We start from the raw sequence: 27,305 nt of genomic DNA, 5'->3' as shown, positions 1-27,305 counted from the left end.
AGTAAGGAGGATTGTCAAAGGATACAGTGGGATATAGATAGATTGCAAATTTGAACAGAGAAATGTCAGATGGAATTTAATCCAGACAAATGTGAGGTGATGCATTTTGGAATATCAATTATAGGTGCAAATTATACAGTAAATGGCAGAACCCTCAGGAGCACTGACATACAGAAGGATCTGGGCATACAGGTCCACAGATCCGTGAGAGTGACAATACAAGTGGATAAGGTGATCAAGAAGGTATACATCATGCTTGCCTTCATTGGTTGGGGCACTGAATATAAAAGTTGGTAAGTTACATTACAGCTGTACAAAACTTTAGTTCGGCCACATTTGGAATATTATGTGCAGTCCTAGTCACCACACTACCAGGTGGACGCTTTGGAGAGGGTGCAGAGAAGGTTTACCAGGATGTTGCCTGATCTGGAGGGTTTTAGTTATGAAGGCAGGTTGGATAAACTCAGATTATTTTCACTGGAAAGACGGAGGCTGAAGGGTGACCTGATAGAGGTCGACAAAAGTACGAGAGGCACAGATAGGGTGGTTAATCAGAGGCTCTTTCCCAGGGTTGTAAGGTCAACTACAAAAGGGCATAGGTTGAAGGTGAGAGGGGGAAAGTTTAGGGGAGAAGTGTAGAGAAAATCTTTCACACAGAGGGTGGTGGGTGCCTGAATGCATTGTCAATGGAGGTGGTGGAAGCAGCACATTAGCAACATTTAAGGTGTATCTTGATGGACACATGAATAGGAGGCAAACAGAGGGATAGAAACCATATATGGGCAATAAGTAGCAGGTCTAAATAAGGAACAGGCGCAGGCTTGATGGGCTGAATGGCCTGTTCCTGTGCTGTACCATATTGTGTTATTGTAAGTAATTGCCTGTCTATTGATCATCAACTATGCAAACATATTGACACTGTTTTTAAAAAAGTCATTAGTCAAGGAATAATGCAGCAAGAGTCCTCACAATAAGCTCCTGAGATTAGTGATGTTATCCGTTAAATGAAAGACTAAGGCTGGGTGTAGCCTCTGGAAGCCACCGTCTTTGCCCTAGTTTTTGATATTTCCTGTCACCAACTCCCATAGACCTGTCACAGATAACACTTACTTTTTGTGTCAGTGATTCTCGATCTGCTTCGGGTGGCGTTGTCCCAGCAGCAGCTGCAGCCTCTGCTATGGTGCTGCCAAATTCCAGAGATGCCAGCCTCAAAACTGACTGGCAGCTCCAGGAAGATGGGACTTCCTGCCCCAGAGTCATAATTCTGGCAGAAGACATGTCATCACCCAATCAACTGCTTGATTATTGGACTATCCAATGGAATAGCTTCCCCTGGAAGCGCTCCTGCTTTTGGACTCAATCTGAGAACAGGAAAATCCTGGCCTGCCTGCCTCAAAGATTAAGATAGCTGCTATGTCAAACTGAAGAACTGTTTGCTAGTGCTTTTTAATCGCAGACAAGTGTAACCTACGATAGGATTGGACATGGGATACACGTAAAGAAACTCATCCAGATAAAGAAATAAGTATCTCTGGATTAGTGGTGCTGGAAGAGCACAGCAGTTCAGGCAGCATCCAAGGAGCTTCGAAATCGATGTTTCAGGCAAAAGCCCTTCATCAGGATTCCTGATGAAGGGCCTTTGCCCGAAACGTCGATTTCGAAGCTCCTTGGATGCTGCCTGAACTGCTGTGCTCTTCCAGCACCACTAATCCAGAATCTGGTTTCCAGCATCTGCAGTCATTGTTTTTACCCCAAAGAAATAAGTATGGCTGTCCCATGACATTAGTGGGGCCAAACAGCTGCTTTATGTACGAGCATTTCAAATGTTATTTTCCAATGTTGGCTCTTGCCAAAGAGTTACACTTTATATTAAATTACATAGTCAGGCTTTGGCCAAAAATAAAATGGTCAATGCAAGAAGTTACAATCTCAAAATTAAATAGATCTTCAAAACAGCAGATGCAGAATGGTGAGTAGCACAACAAATCATTTAGGGCAACTAGATTGTAACTTGTATGAATTATAGTGCATGGAGGTGCCTGATTTATAAACATCTGACTTATGAACATTCATACTTTTGATGGGGATCCCATACAGGATCAACTTTTCAGATCCAACATGCATGCATTTCCTCACACTGTTTTATACTGTACTTCATTGTGTTCTAACTTTAATATAATTTATTTGTGGACGTACTCAAAAATGAACCCAGGCACAATCTGGGACTGTCTATACTCAGCAGAAGAATGGTGTAATTTTTTTACCCTTTTACTCCACTTTTTAAATTTGCACAGAATGTGCAACAGTTGTTTATTTCAAACCATGCTCTGATTAATCAGACCCAGAGATAATATAGCTTTACATTTTGCCTGAACGTATACTTTTACTTTGTCCAAAATCTAAACAAAATAAGATTTAACTTGATATTTTTCTATTGTACCTACCATCTTCAACAGTTGTTATCTGACTACCATTCATGCCCAACTGTTCCAGGCCTTTCAAGAAGTCTTCCTGATTCAGGGTCGATGTATCATTTGCATCGCTCACAAACTCATTTGCAACTGGACTTGTTGAAATCTCATCTGAAGGACGAACCTATAAAGGAAACACTTGTTTTACTAGAAATAAATTTGAAAAATCAATTCTGGCCGTCTTTCCTTTTTTCTCCTAGGCAAATGCTCTGAATGAAATTGGATACAATTATCTTTCTTTATGATAACCAGGGAATGTTGACAAGATTCATAGGACAGCCAGAAAAACCACAAAATAAAGAAAAATGGTGCAACTATTCAGTATATGTCAGCCAGCACTGCTGCCTCACAGCACGAGGGACCCAGGTTCAATTCCAGTCTTAGGCGACTGTCTGTGTAGAGTTTGCACATTCTTCTCGTGTCTGTATGAGTTTCCTCTGGGTGCTCCAGTTTCTTTCCACAGTCGAAAGGTGTGCGGACTAGGTCCATCGTGTCCAGGATGTGCAGTTTAGGTGGATTCGCCATGGTAAATGTAGGGTAACAAAGATGGGTAGGTCTTGGGTGGCGCACTCTCGAGGGTTGGTGTTGACTCAATGGGTCGAATAGCCTGCTTTCACATTGTAGGAACTGTGGGGATTAGATTAGGTTAGGATATCTGGTCGGCATGGAAGAGTTGGAACTAGTCATAGAATACATCTCTATGACTAAATCGGTTATAAGACATTTACGAAAAGGACAGAAGGAGGGGCCAAGAGGTCAGGGACCGATTTATCATTTACTTTATTGCAGGTCAATGAGGACGATTGGTGAACAGGATTAACTGTGGGTCAGGACACAAGCAGTTGAGTTTGAAGAGGTTGGATTTTGTGGAGAGTGGAAGGTGAAAGCACGGAAGATTGATAAAGAGATTGCAGGTAAAGTTGAATGTCAAGGTGATCAATATTTAAGAAATTCCTTGAAGGAAGGAGTGAGGCAGGGGAAAGATGTGTTGTGGCCACAATGCTGCAGACACTCAGGCTGGTCTCTCAAGTGGCAATGGAACCATGCAAAGGCAATCCCATTGATCTGGGCAACAGGCAACGGGTATTCAAGGAAAAAATGTTTTGAGGCTCAAGACATCTTATCAGCAATGCTTTTTTAATCATGAAAGTGCCAAGATAATTGATTTTGTTTCGTAGTTATAACCCGTTAGGTGGAACAGAACATGTTCTAAATGATCAGACTTGTTTGTGAATGAGTGTCTTTCGTAGTATTGCCTAATGAAAAGGAAAATTGGGACTCAGAGATTACTTTTACAGTAACCTTGACAGGATTTTGTTCTTAGTGATTTTGCACTGTTTTTATTTTCTTTGTATTTGCAAATGGAATGTAGACTGAAAAGTTCAGACAAAACATAAACACTGTCAGGGGTAAGAATAGAGAATCTCAGGTTGAGGTGAATTGGCCGTTGATAAATTGCCCCAGAGTGTTGGGGGTAAATGTGGCGAGTGGGTCAGTGTGGACTTGTTGGGCCAAAAGGCCTGTTTCCACACTGTTGGGAATCTAATCTAAATCTAAATCTAAATTACAGTAATAAATTATACTTGATTCTACATATCTTCCCAATACCATCTATGAGCAGCAGTATCCCATCCCATGAGTGTCAACTTCATGTTAGTCCACGTGCTACAGATGGACCAAACTGACTGTCACAACTGAGCCCACTCTTAACCTTATTTTAGATCTGCATAACCACTGCAGAAAGCCAACACTAAAATTAATTAGCATAAATGTGGCTGCTAAGGTATGCCAACTTAGCACAAACTCACAATCAAGTCTACAGGTGCTGAAGAAGAATTATACCGGTCTTAAAACATTAACTATTTCTCTCTTCGCGATCGCTGCCAGTCCTGCTGAATTTCTCCAAAATTTTCTGTTGTTACTACAGGTTAGTGGTTAAATATCATGATGCATTTACTTAATAATTGGGGTTTATGTTTCATGATCAATTAATGAGACTTACACCCCACTTGTGCAAAATAAACTCTAAAATGAACATATACGCGAAAAACACAATAAAAAAAACTTACTTCTACACAGTCGTTTTGCTTTCTCATCGGACCTGGGGGTGCCTTTGATGGAGTGGAATCTATTATAAAGAAAGAAGTCATTTTTTTAGAAAGGTATTTTCTAAGTTAGAATTTGTCAAATCGGTTCCTACTCATAATCACAGAATGCTCATGGGCTGTGCTGGAGAGATACGATATGCATGAGCAATGTTAAAACATGGAGAGCATTAAAATGTTTAACTTTGTTATACTGACTTAAGAATGGAGTTAAAGCAATCACCTGTTGCTGGGATGCTTTTGCTCAGATTCTGCTCCAACTTGTCTTTGGAGTTTTCAGCTTGACATGCAGCTAGTGATGACAGTTGTGCTGATTGTTTAATGAGAGATACTCGATAGAAATAGTTTCTCCAAAACTGCTCTTCCTTTACACTGTAAAGGAATACATAAAAGCCAATGCAAAACACACTTCTAGTCATAGATATAGGCCATTCCTTATGTTAAATTTTAGAAAATTCCAATGCACAGCACAGAACAATGCTTAGCTCAAAATTTTCATGTGTGTAACATGAAATGCGCAATATTCTCATAGTCTTTATGTTGTTCAGGAAATGGAAGGTTTTTACTATGAGTCAAAGGATTGTTCCATCATCAATAGCAACACAGGCTGACTTTTCCGCAATTCTTCAGCATCATAGTCAAGCAACATGGAAAATCATCATGGAGAATGCATATCATGCCAGTTAACACAGCACAACTAACTCAAAACCTCTGTCATCAACATGACAGTGGTCTTACCAACCAACTCATTGAATGCTGTTGTCTTACATTTATCAAGAGAAGGCTGTGGAAATGTGGAATTATAAGAAGCCAACTTGTCTATAGAAAAAAATGCTTAAAAATCATGAATTTCCACTGTGAATGAACAAAGGTAAATTACTTTTCTTACACTGGACAGTGACTTGGGATTGATGATACAACAGGTTTTAACACATTACTTTGATTAATAGTTGTAACCCTTTTTAACAATTACAGTTTGTATTCTTTTTCAAAGCTGGAAACTCAATTCATTTTTGCCACAGTTTGTGCCCAAGAACCCGCAAAATGACATTCATGGATTAATTATTACATTCCATTACACTAGACTGGTTATCTCAGTACAAATTGCCGTTATGTGGCTGGGTTTGGTCCAACATGCAAATGCAAAAACACAGAAAATCAACTTCTGCATTGTACAAATTAGTAAACACTCACTGTATGATACATTCACCAGTATTGCAATTAGCAAAAAAAAACTGACATGTAGATTTACACTAGCACCTTTACTGTACGATATCACCCACTATGCAAAAATACTTCTTGTAGAACTCAGTGGAAATGTCAACAGCTGATCTTCTCAGTGACACAATAAAGATTAATGAAGTTGAACAGTAAATTCAGAACTCGATAAGCCTTAAAAAGAATATTTATTTTCCTTTGCAGATAACTACTTTTGGTTGTAAGAGGTGGGGTTTCAGGAGGATGTAAATGAGAAGTGTTTAAAGAGGAAACATCACATAATGGGGTACGTGGGGCTGAAGGTATAGTTGCTAACAGTGGAGCAAAGGCCAGCAAAGCTGCACAAGATGCTGGGAGCAGAAGAACAGGGAGATTCAGAGGGCAGAAAAGGGGCTTGTAGAGCTGATAAGATTATGGAGTTGAGGATGATTAAGGCCATGAGGAAATTTTAAAAAGAGCCTGAGACAGCAAAGTGGTTGGTGGGGGCCAGAGGAGGGGGGGAAATGACACAAAGTGCGGGGACAAAATCAGCAGCCAGGATATACAGTTTGTAGCATGTGTTAAAAATAAAATGAAGCTTGGCTAACGATTCATTAAACCATATAACTAATTGTTGGTGCAGAATTTACTTCACTTAAACTACTGATTCTATTCATCTTGTTGTCCTGATAGCTGGAATCTAATTCAGTCAGACAAAGTTATTGGTCACAGTCAAAATAATTTTGTATATATAAAACATAAATGCAAGACACCACAGCTGCATTAACAACCTAATTTATATAGCACCTCTAACATTGTAAAAAATCTCAATGTGCTTCATAGATAGGTTTCCATGCAGAATTCAACATCAGGTTGCACAAAGAGATACTACAACACATTACCAGAGGTACCCTTTGTGGAATGTCTGAGAGAAGAACAGAGGGGCTTAGAGGTTTTACTTGGCAGCCCAGCTAGCTAGGCTCGAAGCTCTGGAATTACAACCCAACTCCTCCCCACATTCAAACTTCTCTATTACCTTTAAAAACTTAACTAGCTGCACAACATTTTGGCACACTTCCTGAGGTAGTAAAGGTGCTATATGAATACAAACTACAAATGCAAATCTTTGCTTTATAATATTCTGTACATTTATGTTATTGTATATTGTAAGTCAGGAGACCTATATTGGTACACAGAATAAAAGATCAATGTTGTGAACGTTTACAATATTTAAGGCTACAAAATATTCTTGATGTGAATTAATACAATTTACGAATACTCTATAATACTACAGCTGGCTAATTACTGGAGAAAAAGTAAAATTATTACTTCAAGTTAAATGAATTCACCATGAAATGATTTATTTTATAATTAAGAACTATTTAGTTTTGACCCTTTCATATCTGATGGTTGAGTCATGCAGCCTTGTATAAAATTAACGTCACCCATCCATACAACTATTTACTGGAAATTATATTTCTTAGCAGATGAAAAGAAATACAGACTTTTGTGTTAACTTACAGTTTTGGCACTAGTTCAAATCGCATTTTGCTCAACGTTTCATCTTCCCGAAGCAACACAATGGCTACAGGGGCTATTTTGTCAAAATCAAAATTAAACTGTACTCCAACAGGGGGGTCCCTCAGAAAGTTCCGTCGTTCCTAGTAAAACAAATTGAGTACATAAATTCATACATTTCTAGTTTTTCCTTATTACATTCAATATTACATTAGCTCCTTGTCTCATTTTATTTTAGAACATAGTGACTGAACAATTCTGGAAGATCATCTTTGAAGTACATAAGCAGTACTGCCTTTCTTCCATCTCATAAATACCAATTGCTAACATAAGTGTATTGGTTTCAAATGTACAGCTTTTCTTTGCTGTTTTCTTCACATCTCGCTGCTCTACAGCGATTTTACTTCCACTGAATTTAGTTTAATGAAAGGTGACTTTGATGACTTTTTAAAATATGTATTTGATGGAATAGCTCAACTGTTAAACAGCTCAACTGTAAAACTGTCATTCACTGTGCCAAAGGCTTTAACTCTTTGAAGACTATGAAAAGCGACTTTACATGTTGAGTGCCGTGATGAATATATGCATAAGAAGAATATTTCTAGTTTGTATTTTCAAATACTGTCATTTACATAGGTTACTATTAAGAAGGGTTTAAAAAAAAACTACAAGAAGAAAGTGAGGACTGCAGATGCAGGAGATCAGCGCTGAAAATGTGTTGCTGGAAAAGCGCAGCAGGTCAGGCAGCATCCAAGGAGCAGGAGAATCGACGTTTCGGGCATGAGCCCTTCTTCAGGAGTGTTTCCTGAAGAAGGGCTCATGCCCGAAACATCGATTCTCCTGCTCCTTGGATGCTGCTTGACCTGCTGCGCTTTTCCAGCAACACATTTTCAGCTTTAAAAAAAAACTAGGACAGATGGTCCTTCTGAAATACTGACATGATCTAGTTTGTGTCAGACAGCAGGGAGCCCCCATTGTCCAGCCCCCACTACCCCAAACCCCCACTGTCCCGGAGTGTGAATAGATTACTGTTTTTACTGAGTGGTTTGTGATAGGTGGGGTAAACATTGAAGGTTCAGATAATCAAGGATTGATTTTAGATTAGGAAACCCAAAAATTAAAAGCTTTTAAGGCAGTTTAGAGGAGACATGACAGGGGTCAGAAGCAAATCTAGTTTCCCTCCTAAAAAGGAATATAGAATAGAGAAGGTAAAACCCAGTTAATTCAGTGGAAACATTTAGTTGATAAGATTTTGAAACCTGGAGTGTTTAGTTAGAAATCTGCAGGTATTGAAAAGCTGCGGAAGTCTAAGATTTCAGTCTTGTGAATATTCAAATTAAGATGACTTCACAGTTCACAGGAAAGGTCTGTGGAGAATCAGTTAACTCAAAAACAAAGATTTGATATGTGGGAGTAATTTCCCTACATTTGAATCTCAATCATGGGAGTAATTTCCCTACATTTGAATCTCAATCAGAAAAAAGAATGAAACTTTTACAACTTTTCAAAGTGCATTCTATATAATGTTAGGTTTGTTTGTTTTTTTCTTCTTTCTGTGTAATAAATATCAGTTTCTAAAGAAATTCAGCCGTATGTGACCATGGTTCAGTGAACGACAACCATCTTAACTAAAACAAAAAAAACTCCATCGAGCAAGGTTTCAATCTCAGATCTGACTTATCAAGTGCCATCAGCAGGAACCATAACAGTCTGCAATTTGCCTGAAGCAGTGTAATATCCACAGTACCTTCTCTCTGATATGGCTAATGACAACAAAGTTTTAAAAATTTCAAAGTTTAAAAATTTCAAAATTCTTATTAGCTCCTTCCGCAATTCAATATGCAAGAATATGCTGAAACATGTTCAAAAATAAAACAAATGGAAAAAATACATTTCTTAAACAGCCAACAAACAACTAAATGCCAGAAAAAGCTGAAAGGACGTTAATAGTATTAAAAGTGGAAAATCTAAATATCAGTGCTGCAGCCAGAAAAATCAAATAAACCTAAAGGTGTGATTGTTGTTTTAGCTGTTTATTTTTCCAGAATACTGGGTTATACTATGACTGAATTATACACTTGGCTTGCATTCCATTTTCAGGAACATGCATCAAGATCACAAAAAAAAACTACAGGAATTGTGTCACAATGTTAGAGACCTTAGAACATTTCTGTTGAGTGCTACGATGAAGAATGTTGGCCTCCCAGAATATATTTTGTCCAGGAGTCCAGAGTGACTGTGATGTTTGTAAAGTGTTTGAGGATGTTTACAGACTATTCAAACCTTTGACTAATCATGTTACTGAATAAAGTAGCTGTTATATAACGATGCAGCAATCACTCTCACATTTAACAAAGATATTACTAACCTTTGAAATAAAGCAGTATAGGAAAAAACAAAAAAAAATCTAAGTTATGATGATAGCTCAGATGGAAGCATTTCTTCAAGCTGTAATAGCCAAGCATACCATTTTTTAATTTTGGAATTGTTAATTTGGGAAAACTGAATTCATGATAATGTCTAATACACAGATGGGATCAAAGATACCTTTTGGCAATAGGGGATATGCTTGAAGTGTGGTAACATCGGGTTGAGATGAACAGAAAAAGAGACACAGGGCCAAATGAAGCTTTCTTATTTGCAGAATTTCCCATTCTATTCCTCCGCAGGATAGTTTGCTGGCTTGCAATAAAGATTCAAAACTTTAAGTCCAAATGATTAAGTTAGTTTGTACTACACAACATTTCCTTGCACAGTATGTCACTTCGAGGTTCGTAGCTTCATTTTAAAATTTCTCCAATTGTCTCCTTTACTGTAATTGTAGACTCTCAGGCTCTGATATTAATTGAGAAGCAGAGAGGCTGCAGGACAAACCAATAATATCAGAATAAAAACCAAGGAACTGCACACACTGGAAATCAGAAACAAAAACAGAACATGCCAGAAGTGCTCAGCAGGTCTGGCAGCATCTGTGGAGAGAAATCAGAATTAACATTTAGGGTCCACTGACCCTTCCTCAGAACTGATGGCAGCTAGGAAGAAGTTTTATTTATACAGAAGACAGGATGGGGGAAAGAGGTAAGGAGCAAGCAGTAGGTGGAGATGGAGCCCAAGGAGTGAGAGGAACAGTTGGACCAACAAAGCAGTGGATCACGATCAGCCTGGGAAAGTGAATAGCAAAAATGGACAATTAGTGGCTAAAAATGAGTTGCATGGGATAACAAGGCCTGGTGTGCGGGATAAGGAAATGGGAGAAGGTGCCTCAAACTCTAAAATTTTTGAACTTGATATCGAGTCCAGAAGGTTGCACAGAGCTGTACTGGAGCACTGCAGCAAGCCTGAGGCAGAGATATTAGCCAAGGAACACAGTGGTCCTGTCCAAAATGTGGAGGTCCTGAAGACATGAAAGGCAGGACTACATTGTAACTTCTGCGTTGCTTCTTGCCCTGCAGTTTTGGCTAAATTAACAACCTGTCCTTATTATTATCTAGCAATCCCTGGAGAAAAGTTGACACTGAATGAGGGTACCAGTGAATTCTAGTGTGAGTTCCTTTCCAAGGCTCCATGATGAAACAGTCAACTCATTGTCTGGACCCATTGTTAAGTAATATACATCTGAGTGAAGAACTGTAATGTAGGGAATTGCTCAAAATGACTGGCTTTTGGAAAAGACAAAATAGTCAACTTGGGAGAAAAGGATCAAAATAGTTTTAGTAAGCAACTTACTGTCGACAGAGAGAGAACTTGATGCCTTACAGTCTCCTCATCATGACAGCCAGCCCATGGTGGAAGTGCTGAAGCTGGAAATAAAACCAAAATTGTAATTAAAAAGTAGTTTTCTCATTTTATGTCTGTTGTTCATCAATCCACTGAATGAAGGGTACATGCTGGGAGTTGAACAATGGTGTTTAGCTCTTATCATTTTTCTTAAATATCTTGGTGTTTGGATTTAGAATTTATCTGTCAATGGAGCAATATTGCTCATATGAGCCTTTCTTTACACAAATTAAAAAGGATAATTCAGTGAGAAATAAAAAAAGGTTTGGCCTGTGTTTATATAGCCAGTTTATGTTCTCAGGAGGTTCTAAGGAATTTCACAGTTAATGATGTATGACCTGGAATATTTGCAATAAAGGAAAACATGGCAGCTGATTTTGTGTACAAACACAGAAACATAGGAACAGGAGTAGGCCATTCAGCCCTTCGAATCTGCTCTGCCATTCAATACGATACTCAGTAACCTATTCCCACTACCTTTGATCCCGTTAGCCTTAAGAACTGTAACTAATTCCTTTTTGAATAAATTCAAATGTTTTACAACAATGGCCCATGTTGAATACAGGATAATAGTTAGACACAACACTAAGTTGCTCTTCTTTGGATTGGATTGGATTTTTTATGTCCAGTTGAATGAGGCTTAAGCCCACGGCCTTCCAATACAGAGGCAGGGGTGCTACCACTGACACCTACATATCAGGTTTCAAGGGCTGAACTGGAAGGGGTTTGGACATTCCTAGAACATTACAGGTGCAATTTCCTTCCTCTTTCAGCAAGGGCAGCAAGTTGAGAATCTATAAATAGCTCTAATATGTCTGTTTAATAACAGGATTAAGCCAGTGATTCGGTTCGCAATTGCTACCTTACGACCAGTTTCCAACTCCCTGCCAGGTCAGAAAGTGATCTTGTATTGGTGAGGGCAGAATTGAGGTTGTCTGTGATGCCCCATGTGGTCAAATAGCCTGCCATTACACACTATCTAGGCTCCAACATCAAACTTAATTCAGCATTCTACGTTCAGAACAGGAAAAACACAGAAAACCTGATTTTCAAAAAAAAAGTGCAAAGCCCTGAATTTAAATCACTGGCAACTGACACATTGAATTTCTAGGAATGTATTCAAATACTTTATAACATACCGAAGTCTGAATTTATGGCTCAAGTTTAAAGAAATGTTAACACATGACACACCTTTAGTAAGCTTCCCACACCACCACCCTCTTCAATGACACATATTAATGCAACATTTGACAAGAGAAATATGAATACAACTATTTATATTCATATCATGCTTTTAATGTAATGAAACATTCCAAAGCTACTTCACAAGTAAGTTATAAAACAAAGTGTGATAATGAAGCACAGAGATAATAGGTTAGATGACCAAATGGCGGTCAAAGAGTAAGGTATTAATGAGTGTTTTAAATGAGCAAATGTGGTCAAGTAAGGAAAGATTTAGGGAGAGCATTTCAGAGTTCGGAGCCGAGGAAACTGAAGGCATGGCTCTCGATGGTGCACCAGTTAAAACAAAGGAAGCTCACGTGGCCAGAATTATAGCAGAATGGATATTTTGGAGGTTTCTGGTCTCGGAGAGCCTTATAGAGTTAAGGAAAGGTGAAGCCATGAAAGGATTTGAAAAAAAATTAAAAAACAAGACATTACTATGTTGAAAGTCAATGTAGGTCAACAAGCACTGGGGTGCTCAGGGAATAGAACTTCTGTGAATTAAGACTTGGGCTGCAAAGGTTTATAGAGGGTAGAATAACGGGAGATGAGCAAGGAATGTATTGCAATAGTTAAGTCTAAAGATACTGAAGGCCTGAATGAGGCTTTTTGTGGTAGATCAATTGATATGGAGGCAAATTCAGGCAATCTTACAGAGGTGGAAACAAGCAAACTTAGCAATGGCATGAATACAAAATCAGATGATCTTCTCTGGGTTAAATGTGACAACATGCTCATAAAAGAATGGTTTTTTCCCAGACTATTACCAGTGAGATGGATGGAGTCAATACCCAGGGAACGTTTTGCTTTTGGTGAAACTGAGAAAGACATATTAAAAGACTTTGAAAAGAAAATGGCCATTGGCGGGGTTATCATGAATCTGAAGAGGAAATTATGGACCAAATCACTGATTATGAAAATACTTGCTCAATAAATGCAGAACTGGATTGGGAAGAGAATCTTTTAATATTTTTACATAAGAATGGATAATTTGTTTAAATGAACCAATATAGTACCTGTCATCTTCGATTTCTTTTCCTTTACAAATTTTTCTTGTTCCTTTCTGAAATTCCCAATAATTGTCTATAAGTGACAAAAAAAATGAAAATAATTAAACTGATAAAGTTAACTTGTATTCAATTGCAGAATATGCCTTACTGGGCTTGAAACACATCTATAAAAATATGAAAACAAAACAAAAAAAAATTGATTGGTAAAATTGCTTATTGCATTTCAAGCTCGTTCCAGAGAGTAGAAGGAAAAAGTGCTTGGAAGGGGATAAAATGACCATTTCTACAGACCAGCACAGGCTTGACTCCCACATGACAACTTTGAAGTCAGCTGAGGCTATTATAGGTGGAAAGGGCATTTAAAACTATTAATTAGATCCAATTAGGTCATTGCCAAAGGAAGTATATGTTAAGTCTGTCACTTGGGAAGACTGCACACCTGAACTATAAAGGACACAGCAGCTCCAATAAGTTCAATCTAGGAGAAGTAACGGTGGAAAGGTAAGGTCACTGGATAAGCAATCCAGAGGGCCAGGCTCATGCTCTGATGGCAGGGGTTTTAGTGAAATTTGATTTAATTTATAATTCAGAGATTGAAAGCTAGTATTTGGTAATGCTGACCAGGAAACTATTCATGACCTCCTTCCTGAGTAAGGAGAAGCAGAACAAAAAGGGAAAACTTTTAAAAGAAAAATTAAAACTGTTTTTTTTCCAATTCCATTACTGAATACCTAACCAATTACCGGTAAGACATGTTAAGTTTGGGTTTCAACTACCTGCACATCATTTTGGATCATGTTATTTAATCTCAAAATTACATAATCAGAAAAAGTTTTTGACTTATAGAGGTTCAATAGAACTGATAAAAACAAAGAAAACGAATAAGACAGAATTTATTTAATTGCTACATAGAACATTTTCAACAATAACAATGGTTAATAAAATTCACTGAGCAATGATAAATCTGATATTTTAAGATTTATGAATCAACTAAACCACGTTAAGTGGGTTTACTTAGAAGCACTAGCTTTTGGAACACTGCTCCTTCATCAGGTGGTTGGATAAGCACTAAAACGCTCTAAAAGTTAGTGTTTCCAAATAAACCTGTTGGACTATAACCTGTGTTGTGAGATTTTTTAACTTTGTACACCCCAGTTTCCTGAAGAAGGGCTCATGCCCAAAATGTCGATTCTCCTGCTCCTTGGATGCTGCCTGACCTGCTGCGCTTTTCCAGCAACACATCTTCAGCTCACACCCCAGTCCAACACCGGCATCTCCAAATCATGTTAAGTGGGTTTTGGTTAGCTATTGGCTGGATGGCTTTGAAAAACAGAAAGAAGTCAACAATGGGGATTCAATGCCTACCACCGGCTGAAGTCATTGGAAAGGTCTTATCTTCTCAACCTTGCACTTTGCCTAAGGCATGGTGACCCTCAGGTTAAATCACCACTAGTTGTTGATCTTTAGTGAGAGTGGTCTTATAGAGACTTTACTGAGTAAATAGAGCCTGGATTCTAATTATGCACCTTAAGCAAATACTGACTGCAAAACATCTCTGGTTCAAGATCGATGTGAAATAAATACTTTACAGATGTTTTTCCTTCTGAAGCAGAGGCATTGTCACATTTTGGCATTTACTACATCAAATGACAGAACTGTACAGGATTCAAATGCAATGACATCTGGAAACTGGGGATAACAGGTGTGAGAGTAGCAAGATAATCATGAATTTAAATTATGAAGTAATAAATTCCAGCCATTTAACTAATATTAATACAACAAGCAGATACATTAAACTGAGTGGATTGGCCTTCTCATGAAGTACCCAGTAACTTAGTGCATCAAACATTGCAGCATTTGCCCAAAGATTTTGGAAATTGATTGACCTCTGGCATGTTAGTTTCATGGAATTAAGCCACAGGAAAAATCAGGAGTCTAAAGATCACCTTAGTGCCCTTTAAAAGGGAAAGAGAAACAATAGTGTCTCAATTAGGGTTTCCCTTGTGATTACTTTCCAGGAAATTCACCTTGACAATCTAACCAGACAGGTTTTTATTTCTTTATTCTCCTTTAAAAGAAGGAAATGTAAGGACATCAGTGAATCAGATGATTTTGATGGTTCTCAATGATGGTTTCACATCATTATCACTGAGACTGTTTCCAATCAAAGTCTCTATGAAATGAATTTAAATTCCACCAGATGCTGTGGTAGTAGGTGAACCCACCGAATTGATCCTGTGCAGCAGACTCCTCAGCCCATCATATCAGCATCAGTTCTGAGAATTTCACCTTGTGCCAAGCTCCTGACTTATCCTATAATCCTGCAAATTGTTTCCATTTAAATAATAGTCCAATTCCCTCTCGAATGCCTTAAATGAATCCATCTCCACCATACTTCCAGGTAGTGCACTCTGAACCCAATAAACGAGTGAACACGTTTTCTCACCTCACATTTGTTTTATTTTGCAAAACAATGTAAAACTATGCCTTCTGGTGCTCAATCTGTTTATAAGCAAGAACAGTTTCACACTATCTACTCTGTACGGACCTTTCAAGGTTTTGAGAAATTGGATCAGACATCCCGTCAGCTTGTGCCTCTCGGAGTAAAATAATTCCAACCTCTCTAATTTTCCCATATAACTGGAAGTATCTCATGGCTGGAACCATCCTCATAAACACCTTCTGCACTCTCCCCATTCACATCCTTCCTTCATTTGCATAATTTACTTCTGTGCTATTTGTGAAACCTTGTTTCGTGTAATTTAGCTGAGACGTGTCTGTACAACATCACTCAATGGGAATGGGCTGAGTGCGATGAGACGTGAAATTTAAATGCAAGTTTTTTTTAATGACACTTATTAATTACAAAAATGTGTGCTCCTTGCAGTATTCCAGCATTTCAATGCTCTGTGCCACAATAGTGGGGAAAGGTAAGGATTCTGTACATCACTGAATTTCTCAATTCAACAGTGTCCTGAACAAAATCTGATGGACAGCCTGTGAGGAAGACAATAAGAGCTGGCATGAAAACTTTTCAATATATACATCCACACCTTTGCTTTTTCCCTCCTTATTAGTTTTGTTTCTTGCCTTTTTCTCTTTTTTTATTAGATTACTTACTTAGTGTGAAAACAGTCCCTTCGCCCCAACAAGTCCACACTGACCTACCGAAGCGCACCCACCCAGACCCATTCCCCTACATCTACCCCTGCACCTAACACTACGGGCAATTTAGCATAGCCAATTCACCTAACCTGCACGTTTTTGGACTGTGGGAGGAAACCAGAGCACCCGGAGGAAACCCACGCAGACACAGGGAGAATGTGCAAACTCCACACAGTCAGTCGCCTGAGGCGGGAATTGAACCTTTTATTTCTTCAATTTTCCTATTGCCTGTTAAAAAAATATTTAGAACAGTAGAGGGTATGCAGGGAGCAACATTGAGGGAATTAGCTAAGTCGTTCCTTCTGTTGGGTAGCAAACTCGAAATGGAATTGGGAGAGGGCTACTGAAGGGCGGCACGGTGGCTCAGTGGTTAGCACTGCTGCCTCACTACACCAGGGTCCCAGGTTCGATTCCAGCCTATGGTGACTGCCTGTGTGGAGTTTACACATTCTCTCCGTGTCTGCGTGGGTTTCCTCTGGTTTCCTCCCACAGAATTGGCCATACTAACTTGCCCATTGTGTTAGGTGCATTAGTCAGAGGGAAATGGGTCTGGATGGGTTGCTCTTCGGAGGGTTGGTATGGACTGGTTGGGCTGAAGGGCCTGTTTCTATACTGTAGAGAATCTAATCTAATCTAAATGCTGGCTCATCCCAAGGATTGTTCTGGGTACTGACTCTGTTGGTGTTCAAAATACAGCAAGATACAGAGAGGTGAAGTCAGATGGAGCTAAAATTCCTTGCTCTGCTTGGTGTATCCCAAGGAGGAAGAGGATTGGGTGACATCCAGAGGTACTGCTTCTTCAATGTTGCACTAGGAAAAGTTACTGATCAATTCTTCTACCAATGCAGTGTACATGATAAAAGATCTGGACCATAAAATAGAAACAACAGCAAGACAGTCTAAAAAAATTCATAGGTGCACATTCGCTTTATATCCCTGGTATTAATAAATGATTTTTTCTCAATGCTATGATTACAATAGTCTTCAGGTGACATGTAAGCAATTGAAGTGATTGTAACAAGAGCACCCTCTACTGTGAACCCTCTGCAAACTCACTGATTGGACAAAAATAACAAACTCACTGATTGCTGAGGAGTACAGCTACAAACTTCTACAATTGTTTGTCACCACCCCTATCATTTCCACATACTCTAACCTCATTACAACATAACAAGAGTAAAAACTTGTGAAGAATAGTTGGTGAACAGGTGCATATTAAATACTGGAGTTATGTAGCCATTCAACCAAGAAAGCTTATCAAACGAACAGGAAAATTGAGTAGCACAGAGCTCTGCCTTTTTTTGCTACGGTACAGTATTAAAAAAGGTTAATGATTGGAAATTTAAAATAGATAGCGGCAAACAGAACCATTTCTGCACAATAATAAACACACTGAAGTTCTTAGCAATTCAAGATTATTGCAGAAATGTTCACTGTTGCATGTCCTATATACATGTGATAAATTTTAGCTAAAGATGTTTGCATTTTACATTAGCTTTGTAATGACATACATATCAGATCAGTGCTGAACAGTGATGTCCACAAAAGAACGTGAAGCCCAAATCTGTAATATGTGATTTTGCACAGTACGGCTGTAAAAGCTTGACAACACTTGTAACATTAAACTTCAATGGCCACAAGTGTTTTTGACCATCAACTCTAACTTTCCAATTGTTAGGCAAGAAAGGCAGCATCAACAGAAAAAGTGAGGGGAGATCATTTGGCCTACAAATATTAAGTTCATGTCTAGATGTCCTCAGCCATGACCCCAGTGAAGGATGTAATCTCAGAATGAACCTGTTAAGCCAAATGCCTTTCTTCTGTTTCTTAATGACTAGCCCTCTATGAGCATGGGCAAAAATAAAAATCACTCAGTCAATAAACTAATTTCTTCCAAACTTTGTTTATCATATACTAGATAGTGCATTTGTATTTAATTCTGAGAAATGGTATTTTAGGAGGAAACCAATTATATTCAAAACTGATTATCTTCCAGATTATCAATGTTCACTTCTCAACAGAAAAAAACGCTTACAAAACCAGCACTCTATCTTTACCACTCAGTAGAAAATCCAACTTCACATCCATAACTTTGTTCTAACAGATATTTTCTTGCAATACTGTAGCTGTTCAAACCTTATCAAGGAGACTGCCCACTCTGTGTTCCTCTACAGATTTCTTTATTGTTTGAGCAGTTTCTCGCATCGTGTCTGATACTTTCTTCTTGGCAGATATAGCCACATTCTGCAAGTAACCTGTAATTAATTTAAAAATGCAAATAAGACATACTTACTAAACACTTTTATTGTTGAAAAGTCCTTTACTTACTTAGCTATAAATGCCTAAATAAAGAGCTTGCATTGTTTTTGAAAATATTTCCTAACAGCAACGTGACATGATTCAGAGATAACACTCTACTTTTAAAATGTTGCTTTTGTACAAATCTTCCCTTAATAAAGTTTTCTTTGTTTTCTAAGAAACACTAACCAAGAGTGCATATAGCTCTTCTCCTTCCACCTGATGTTATTAAGCATTTCTTTTATTTTTTTCTTCCTTTTTTCCTTCACATTAATATGTCAGAATTAATTCATCAGTTTTACGATATTTAATTTCATCTATGCATGGAGAATCTCACATTGGTGCACACTTCCTGATAAATATCCCAACTACAAATCATAGGTGAACATTAATAACTGAAACTGCCTAAGCAAACCTCGAAGCATAGAATCCCCTAGTGTGGAAGCAGGCCATTGGGTCCACACTGACCCTCTGAACAGCATCCCACCCAGACCCACCCTCCACACTCTAACCCTATAAACATGCATTTTCCATGGCGAATCCTTCTAGCTGGCACATTCCTCGACACTATGGGCAATTTAACATCGCCGATCTACCTAACCTGCATATCTTTGGACTGTGGGAGGTAATTGGAGCACCTGGAGGGGATCCACGTAGACCTGGGGAGAATGTGTGAACACCACACGATAGTCATCTGAAGGTGAAATCAAAGCTAGGTTCCTAGTGTTGTGAGGCAGCAGTGCTAACCATCAAGCCACCATGCTGCCCAACGAGAATCACATTCTCTTCTAGGGGATATTCTTTACCACTGCCAGTTGTGTGTAACTACAGCGTAAAGTTTATACATGCTGCTTCAATTATAAAAATATGGACCTAGGAATATATCATGGGAATACATAAAGACAGAATCTATGATTATTAAAGAGAGTATATTATATCTGCAAACTCTAGTCCCATTTTCCCCTATGAACACATCCCAACTCATTTGGTCCTAAGTTCTCATACACACCACAAGAGACATATCCATACACACCGAATATTTAGAAACCTGAAGGTTCTGCATCTGAAACATTAACTTGTATGACCTCATCACACATGCTGAGTGTTTCCAGTATTTTCTGATCTCACTTGACATGTATAAGAATGCAGTCTCGATCCTAGCTTTTAAGAGATACCATATGACTGGAAGCATCCCTCATCTTTTCGCCTTGAATATCATTTTGAATGACAGGGCTGTCATCACTTAGGAAACGTTAGTACTGATGTAAGGTCCAAAACAACTTCATAAGCGACGACTTAAGAAAAAAGTAACCCTTTTAAACCATAATGTGACAGAATGTCACTACAATGACACTTGCAGTATGTCACATTTTTGAAAGCAACTTTCATTGCAAACAGAATGCTGTGCTAAGGGAACTCACAAAAAAACACTGGCAATTTACATTAGTATAGCACATTTAGCAATAGAGAAACATTCCAGGTCAGCCAAGACTACAGCAATTTATTCAGAAGTAAACACTGATGCAAAGGAGACACTAGCAAGAATGACTAAATGCTTCAAAAAGGCACAATGAAAGGAATGGGGGTAAGTACGAGAACAAACTTGGAAGAATGAAGGATTATCAGAGGGTGTAGCATTTGAGTAGGTTACAGATGCAGGAAAGACAAAGCTATGATAGAATCTAATTACAGGAATGCAAATCTTAAACTGAAGGTAATGGAGAACCAGAAGCCAATCTAGGTCAGTGAGGACAAGACTGATAGATGGTCAAAAATGCATGTGGGACATAAAATGGGGTAACAACTTGTGTTTATATCATTCCAAGTACTGGTGGACAGGAAGGCAAAGTAGGTCCTTGAGCACAGAAGTGATGGGTGGAATTGGACATTAGCAAAGGTAGCATTCACTTATGTAGATAGAATGTCAATTTGAGTTCAGAGTTGTGGATTGCTTTGAAACAAGATGAAGCCTTACACATGAAAGATGCCTGAATGTTCAGGTGTTTTGAACAGGCCATTCTTGTAAATGCATTAGCAAGGTTTGAGAAGATTTGTCGTTCAGGTTGAGGTTCTGGATGTAGGTTTGCTCGCTGAGCTGGAAGGTTTGTTTTCAGATGTTTTGTCACCGTACTAAGTAACATCTTCAGTGAGCCTCCGGATGAAGCACTGGTGGTGTAGCCTGCTTTCTATTTATATGCTTGGATTTCCTTGGGTTGCTGATGTAATTTCCTATTCTTTCTCCCAGGGATCCAAGTTGATGTGTTTGTTGATAAGAGTTCCAGTTGGAATGCCATGCCTCTAGGAATTCTAATGCCTGTCTGTTTGGCTTGATCGAGATGAAGTGGTGTCCTTTCTCATCCATATGTAAGGGTATCAGTGAGAGTGGGTAATGTCTTTTTGTGGCTAGTTGACGTTCAGGTATCCTGCTGACTAGTTTTCTTGCCTGTTTGTCCAATGTAGTGTTTGTTACAGTTCTTGCACACTATTTTGTAAATGACATTAGTTTTGTTTGTTGTCTGTATAGGATCTTTCAAGTTCATTAGCTGCTGTTTTAGTGTGTTGGTGGGTTTCGGGCTACCATGACGCCAAGGGGTCTGAATAGATTGGCAGTCATTTGCAAGATGTCTTTGATATAGGGGAGAGTGGCTAGGGTTTCTGGAGGTGTTTTGTCTGCTTGTTTGGGTTTGTTGCTGAGAAATTGGCAGACTGTGTTCATTGGGTACCCATCCTTTTTGAATACATTGTATAGGTGATTTTCCTCTGCTCTGTATAGTTCCTCTATGCTGTAGTGGTTGGTAGCTCATTGAAATAATGTTCTAATACAGCTTCGTTTGTGGATGTTGGGATGATTGCTTCTGTAGTTCAATATTTGGTCCATACGTGTTGTTTCTTGTAGACTCACACACTGTAGCACAGAGGAACTATGCACAGCACAGGAAAATCACCTCATGTGTATTCAAAAAGAATAGGTACCCAATGAACGCAGTCCACCGATTTCTCAGCATCAAACCCAAACAAGCACACACAACGCGTCCAGAAATCCTAGCCTCTCTCCCCTACATCAAAGACATCTCAGAAAGGACTGCCAGACTACTCAGACCCCTTGGTATCATGGTAGCCCACAGCCACCACCACACTAAAACAGTAGCTAATGAACTTGAAAGATCCTATACAGACAATAAGCAAAACTAATGCCATTTACAAAATACGTTGCAAGAACTGTAACAAATACTACATTGCACAAACAGGCAAGAAAACTAGCCACCAGGATACATGAATATCAATTAGCCATAAAAAGACATAACCCACTCTCAATAGAATCCTTATAAACAGATGAGGCAGGACACCACTTCAACTGGGACAACGCATACATCCTAGGACAAGCCAAACAGAGACAAGCACAAGAATTCCTAGAAACATGGTATTCTAATTGGAACTCTATCAGCAAACACATTGACTTGGATCCCATTTATCACCACCACACACCCCCCACCCGAGAAAAAGAACAGGAAATTGCATCACCAACCCAAGGAAACCCAAACATATAAATAGAAAGCGGACTAAGCCACCAGTGCTTCATCTTGAGGCTCACTGAAGATGTCACCTAGTATGGTAACGAAATTTCTGATAATGAACCTTCCAGCTCAGTGTGTAAATGTATTGTTTGTAGTCTGCTATGCCCCACTGCTCCTGTTGTCAGGGTACAAATTCACAGCATGGGCCAGGAGTTTCCACTGTCCCCCCACTAAAACTGGCATACCAGCATAGCTGTCTAGTAAACAGTCTCAACCTTACCTCTGTCACTTCACATGGAGGGATTTGACTATAGAACTGTAGTTTCAGTTGTAGTCATAGAGCTAGACAGCACAGAAACAGACCCTCAGGTCCAACCGGTTCATGCTGAACATAACCCTACGCAAAACTCATCCCATCTGTCTGTTTCTGTCCATATACCTCCAAACGTTTCCTATTCAAATAGTCTTTAAACTGTAACCACATCCACCACTTCCTTAAAGTTCATTCCACCTGCAAACCACCCTCGGTGTGTAAAAATAGTTGCCTTATGTCTTTAAATCTTTCTCCTCAAGCCTTAAAAATGTGCCACCTAATTTGAAAACCCCCACCATAGGGAAAAGACAAAGACAGCAGGTTTATAAATTTAATTCTGGACTGGAGACATAAATTCTGTTTCTCTCCACAGGTGCTGACTGACTTACTGAGTTCCTCCAGCAATTCAGGGTTTATCATTAATGATCTTTCCTGGCAACCCCATGTTTATAAAAATATTATTATTATTATTATTCAGTGTAGAGTTAATCTCTGGGGTGGATGTAGGTGGTTGTTGTCACCCTCACTCACTTCCCATCCCTCGGGCCTGTTCCAGGATGGGCTCAGCTCCAGGCGGCTGCTCCAACTCCTCCAGCCCCGGTGTCAGCAGCAGGCTCTGCTCCGCAGACACCGTATGCTCGGGCTGGCTGCGCTTTCCCAACCAGCTACTAACGGAGAACATAGTGACTGGGCCCAGGCCAGGCCTCAGGCTTCGTGGTGAATACAGGCCCGATCCGTCCTCGGGTCACATGACCTGCGGTTGCTAACCACCCCGCCCGCAGAGTACTCTGGGATTCGTAGTCCATCCCCTCACCGATACACGCGGCTGCCCCCGTCCCTAACTCAGGGCTTTGACGACGACGCCTGCCCCTTTGGGATTGTAAAATAGTTTCGGCTCCGTTGCGACGAGGCCGAGAGAGGGATGGCATCGACCGGGGCGGACTACAATTCCCATAGTGCGGCGCGGCAGGAGCAGCGCAGGCGTAGTGGTGCCGTATGGTCAGGTGGTACCGTCTGACCAATCAATGCGTGGAACCTTCAGCCAATAAAAGGCCGGCAGTTACTCAGCGGTGTCTCTTTCTCCTTAGTCATAGCGATGGTGGTAGCGAAAGGTTGGATAATCCATCGGCATCCACTGATTTATACCCGTAATCATGGTTTTAAAACGTTGTCGTTGTGTTCTTAAAACACTAATCGAATGTGTCCCGTGGTTATTTTTGAAGATTTAACTTTTAAAAGTGTGATGTTAGAGGCTAATAGTCCTCAGCCCCCCTCCCCTTCCCCCGCATGCCCTGTGGCAGGGTGAGCTGCTATCCAGAGCAGGCTGTGGATTGCACAAAGGTAAGTCTTTTTCTATTTTATGTACTGCCTAGGTCTACAGAGGTCGTTCTCTTGTATTGCACTTCCTAAAATCCAGGCTCTGATCGAAGTCATACTGAGCTGATCCTGTCGCTCGTGTGGTCAAAACAGGAGCCCAGAGTGAACTTGGTTCCATCGACGGTCGCTGCTCAGTTTTACTGCTGTATCTGATATAGCAACATTAGTATGGAGCACACTTCTAACGTTACATTCTGATCGGTAACGTTTGACAAACTTTGTTAAATTTTAGCACTGCAGGATATTGTTTTAAAGCTGGTAGTAAATTAAGTTTTTTTTTGTTTCAAACTTTTTTTTGTATCTGTACATTTTCCCTTTTAACCTGCTGTCCTAATTTTACCTCTTGTATTGCAGATGTATTATCCCAGAACATTGCCTTCAGGCTGGTGTCTGCAGCAGTAACTCTGTACAGTAAAGTGTCAAAGATGATTCTGTGAGTGTTTTGAATTTTTCTTTCTAATAGAACTGCAGATTCTGCAAATCCAGCAAGTTGCTGGAAAAGCTCAGCAGGTGGAGAGAAATCAGTTAATGTTTTGGGTTGAGTGTCCCTTCCTCAGAACTTGATGCTGCCAGATCTGAGCTTTCCAGCAACTTCTATTTTTGTCGCCCACTTCTAGTCTTTTGAAGACCTGGTGAATGTATAATTCCCACAGCTACCTTAACTATACCTTCTCCCATCCCTTTCCTGTAAAAGGACTAACCCTTCTGATTCCTGCCATTGCTGCTCCCAGGGCATCTCAGATGGCTGCCTATTTCAAGGACTGCAATTTCTACTTGAATGTGATCAACAGTGCCCTCCAGTGCATCTCTTCCACTTCTGTCCTTAACCCACCCCTTTAACTACAGCAAGGACAGAACACCCCAGTCCTCCCCTTCCACCCTACTAATCTCCAGATACAGCATGTGATCCTTCACAATCAGACCTCTCCAGAGATATATTCCACCCAGCCTATCTCTTTGGCAGAAACTGTTCCCTCTGTCATTCCCTTGTTAGGTCCACTCCCCTTCCCCAACCTACACTTCACATCTCTCTCTCTCCTTGCCACTGCAAGAGGTGTAAAACCTGTGTCCACACCCTCTCCCCAACTCTCCTGGGCTGCCTCCACTGGCAAATCCAAGCCACCTGACAACTGGAGGAAGAATGCCTCCTTTCTCAAGACCCTTCAACCACATGGCATCAACTTCACTAGTTTCCAAATCTCTCTTCTCCCACCTCATTCTAGGTATAGTCCTCAACTCAGCATTGCCCTCTTGAGCTGTCCACTGTCCTCCCTACTGACCTATCACCATCTCTCAATTCCATCCACCTATTGCCTTTGCAGCTGCCTACCCTCAGCCCCTTCCCCTCCTCATAAAAGGCTTATGCACGATATGTTGATGACTCAGATGCTACTTGACTGCACTTTTTGACTCCAGCATCTCTAATTCTCACCAAGTAATTGTTCCTGGTTCTTGAGTTCAGTGGTGACTGTACCTGTTTCAGTGTGATATTTGTATCCAAATTGGGCTGGAAGCACTGGAAATTTCAATCTTAAATTTAAACAAACTTTTAGAAGTTTGGGTATACTGGAATCTGTCATCATGCATAATAACTGAGCTGCAGCTTCATAGTTTGTAGTTGCGGATTTTCCTACAATATGCAAGAAAATTGGAGCGACTTTGACAGCATTGGTCCTGTGTTTCCTCTGTCACTTGACTCTCCTACATCCTGATGCAGTTAATCATCAGTGGGTGTGGCTGAATGCGATATACCCATCTACATATGTTTTAGGCTTTTTGGATAAAGACAAATAATTGTGTAAATTTTTTGCCTTTTTTGCAGAGTCCCTCTGATTTCTACCTTCCTGTTGTAGGGAATGGGGTGGGTGCATGAAGGTAGGTATATTGGTTTGATTTGCTTGATCTTTCTGCTGAATTCTGCAGCATTTTGGGCATTCTGTATATCTTTTTCCTGTAAGACATAATAGAAACTTTGGCTGGAAATGGCTCAGTTGAAAGCACTGCTGCCTCAGTGTCAGGGACCCACACTTTATTCCACCTTTTGGGTGACTTGGGCTTGCACATTCTCCCTGTCTGCATGGGGTTCCTCTGGATGTTCTGGTTACACTGTCTGCTCCCACATTTGGAATTTTATAATTCTAGAGCCAGAATTATTGTTTTAGATTGAAGTTGGATAATTGTGCTGTAATGTATCCTACACCCTTTCCCATGAGACCTGTTTACCGGTCTTATGGTCAATATCGTAGGTATAGCAAAAATTAATTGACTGAAATCTCACCTGGATTGTTCTGTGGTGGTCCGAGTTAGTTAAAATATGTTTCTGGAATATTGACTGACTTTAATTTCAACTGATTTGTTTTGCTCATTGTAGAAGCTGCATAGAAGGATTCTGACACTGCTTGAGATTGAAGGCACTTTGAATGGTAAGAGCCCTAAAAGTTTGACTTTTCTGACTGGCAAGTCTTTCACTTAAAATGGTGAATTTAAATGATTAACACTGTTGCTGATCTATGATGACAATTCATGGTGGACTGTTGGGTGATACCTGCGGATATGGGACTGAGATCAGTGTTGTAATGTAATTTTGGAGTAAACGTTTTCGAAATTTCATTAATTTTATGGATTTACTTACAGGTTTGGTGATGCCTTTGGAAAATGTGCAGTGCATTGGACCTGATGAACGTCAGCCTAGAATATTAACCCTCAAGTGTTGCTGTCTGACTGGATCAGCCTTTAAGCTGATGCTGTTTGTATTGATGTATCAATAAACATCTTCAAGACTGATTCCTAACTTGAGTGCAATTATCATTGTGGATTAGCTTGTTAAACATAGAACAGTACAGCACAATACAGGCCCTTCGGCCCTCTGTGCTGACCTCTTATCCTACTAAGATCAAACTAATGTACAAACCTTCATTTTATGATCATCCATGTGCCTATCAAAGTCACTTAAATGTCTCTGATGTATCTGACTCTGGCAGTGCCTTCCACGCACCTGCCACTAAAGAACTTGAATCTGGCATCTCTCCTAAATCTTTATACAGTCAATTTAAAATTATGCCTCATGTACACTTCTCTCAAATCACCTCTCCTTCACCTTTTCTCCAATGAGAAAAGCCATAGCTCCCTCAACATTTCTTCATAATACATGCCCCAATGAAGAGCTGTTCAAAATATCAACTTAGATGCTGTTTGACTGGCTGTGCCTTTCCAGTACTGCACCTTTTTGACTGATTCCAGCTTCTGCAGTCCTACTCCCATAAGACATGCTTTCCTGTTCTAGCAGTTTGAGATTTCCTGGGACACCCTTTGGAAGGAAGGATGGTTCAGTGAGG

General features: G+C 39.8%; 1 protein-coding gene, 1 long non-coding RNA gene and 2 other non-coding genes across 4 annotated transcripts in view; 3 read left to right on the top strand and 1 right to left on the bottom strand.

The window, feature by feature from the left end:
* The window catches only part of LOC140453385 (synapse-associated protein 1-like), a 33,569-nt gene extending 10,085 nt beyond the window's left edge, over nt 1-23,484 (bottom strand). Inside the window, exons 1-8 of the mRNA XM_072547989.1 lie at nt 23,125-23,484; nt 18,604-18,722; nt 13,309-13,375; nt 11,018-11,091; nt 7,295-7,434; nt 4,800-4,948; nt 4,541-4,599; nt 2,445-2,595 (exon numbers count right to left, since the gene is read on the bottom strand). Coding sequence (XP_072404090.1) covers nt 2,445-2,595; nt 4,541-4,599; nt 4,800-4,948; nt 7,295-7,434; nt 11,018-11,091; nt 13,309-13,375; nt 18,604-18,722; nt 23,125-23,275 — 910 coding nt within the window. The 5' untranslated portion in view covers nt 23,276-23,484. The remainder of the gene's footprint in view (nt 1-2,444; nt 2,596-4,540; nt 4,600-4,799; nt 4,949-7,294; nt 7,435-11,017; nt 11,092-13,308; nt 13,376-18,603; nt 18,723-23,124) is intronic.
* Nucleotides 23,485-23,657: 173 nt separating this feature from the next.
* On the top strand, nt 23,658-26,761 carry LOC140453384 (uncharacterized). Its single transcript, XR_011952375.1, has 5 exons — nt 23,658-23,934; nt 24,325-24,403; nt 25,793-25,845; nt 26,342-26,393; nt 26,605-26,761. It is a non-coding gene; the product is annotated as an uncharacterized lncRNA (long non-coding RNA).
* LOC140453754 (small nucleolar RNA SNORA16B/SNORA16A family) lies at nt 24,007-24,151 on the top strand. Its single transcript, XR_011952489.1, has one exon. It is a non-coding gene; the product is annotated as a small nucleolar RNA SNORA16B/SNORA16A family (small nucleolar RNA).
* Nucleotides 26,473-26,541, top strand: LOC140453759 (small nucleolar RNA SNORD99). The gene has a single exon (XR_011952494.1). It is a non-coding gene; the product is annotated as a small nucleolar RNA SNORD99 (small nucleolar RNA).
* Nucleotides 26,762-27,305: the final 544 nt, after the last annotated feature.

The sequence above is a fragment of the Chiloscyllium punctatum genome, chromosome 27 (genome assembly GCF_047496795.1).
Source record: "Chiloscyllium punctatum isolate Juve2018m chromosome 27, sChiPun1.3, whole genome shotgun sequence".
In the NCBI taxonomy this organism is placed as follows: Eukaryota; Metazoa; Chordata; class Chondrichthyes; order Orectolobiformes; family Hemiscylliidae; genus Chiloscyllium; species Chiloscyllium punctatum.
Note: the sequence above shows the minus strand (reverse complement) of the source record. Positions and strands in the feature narration are given on the sequence as shown.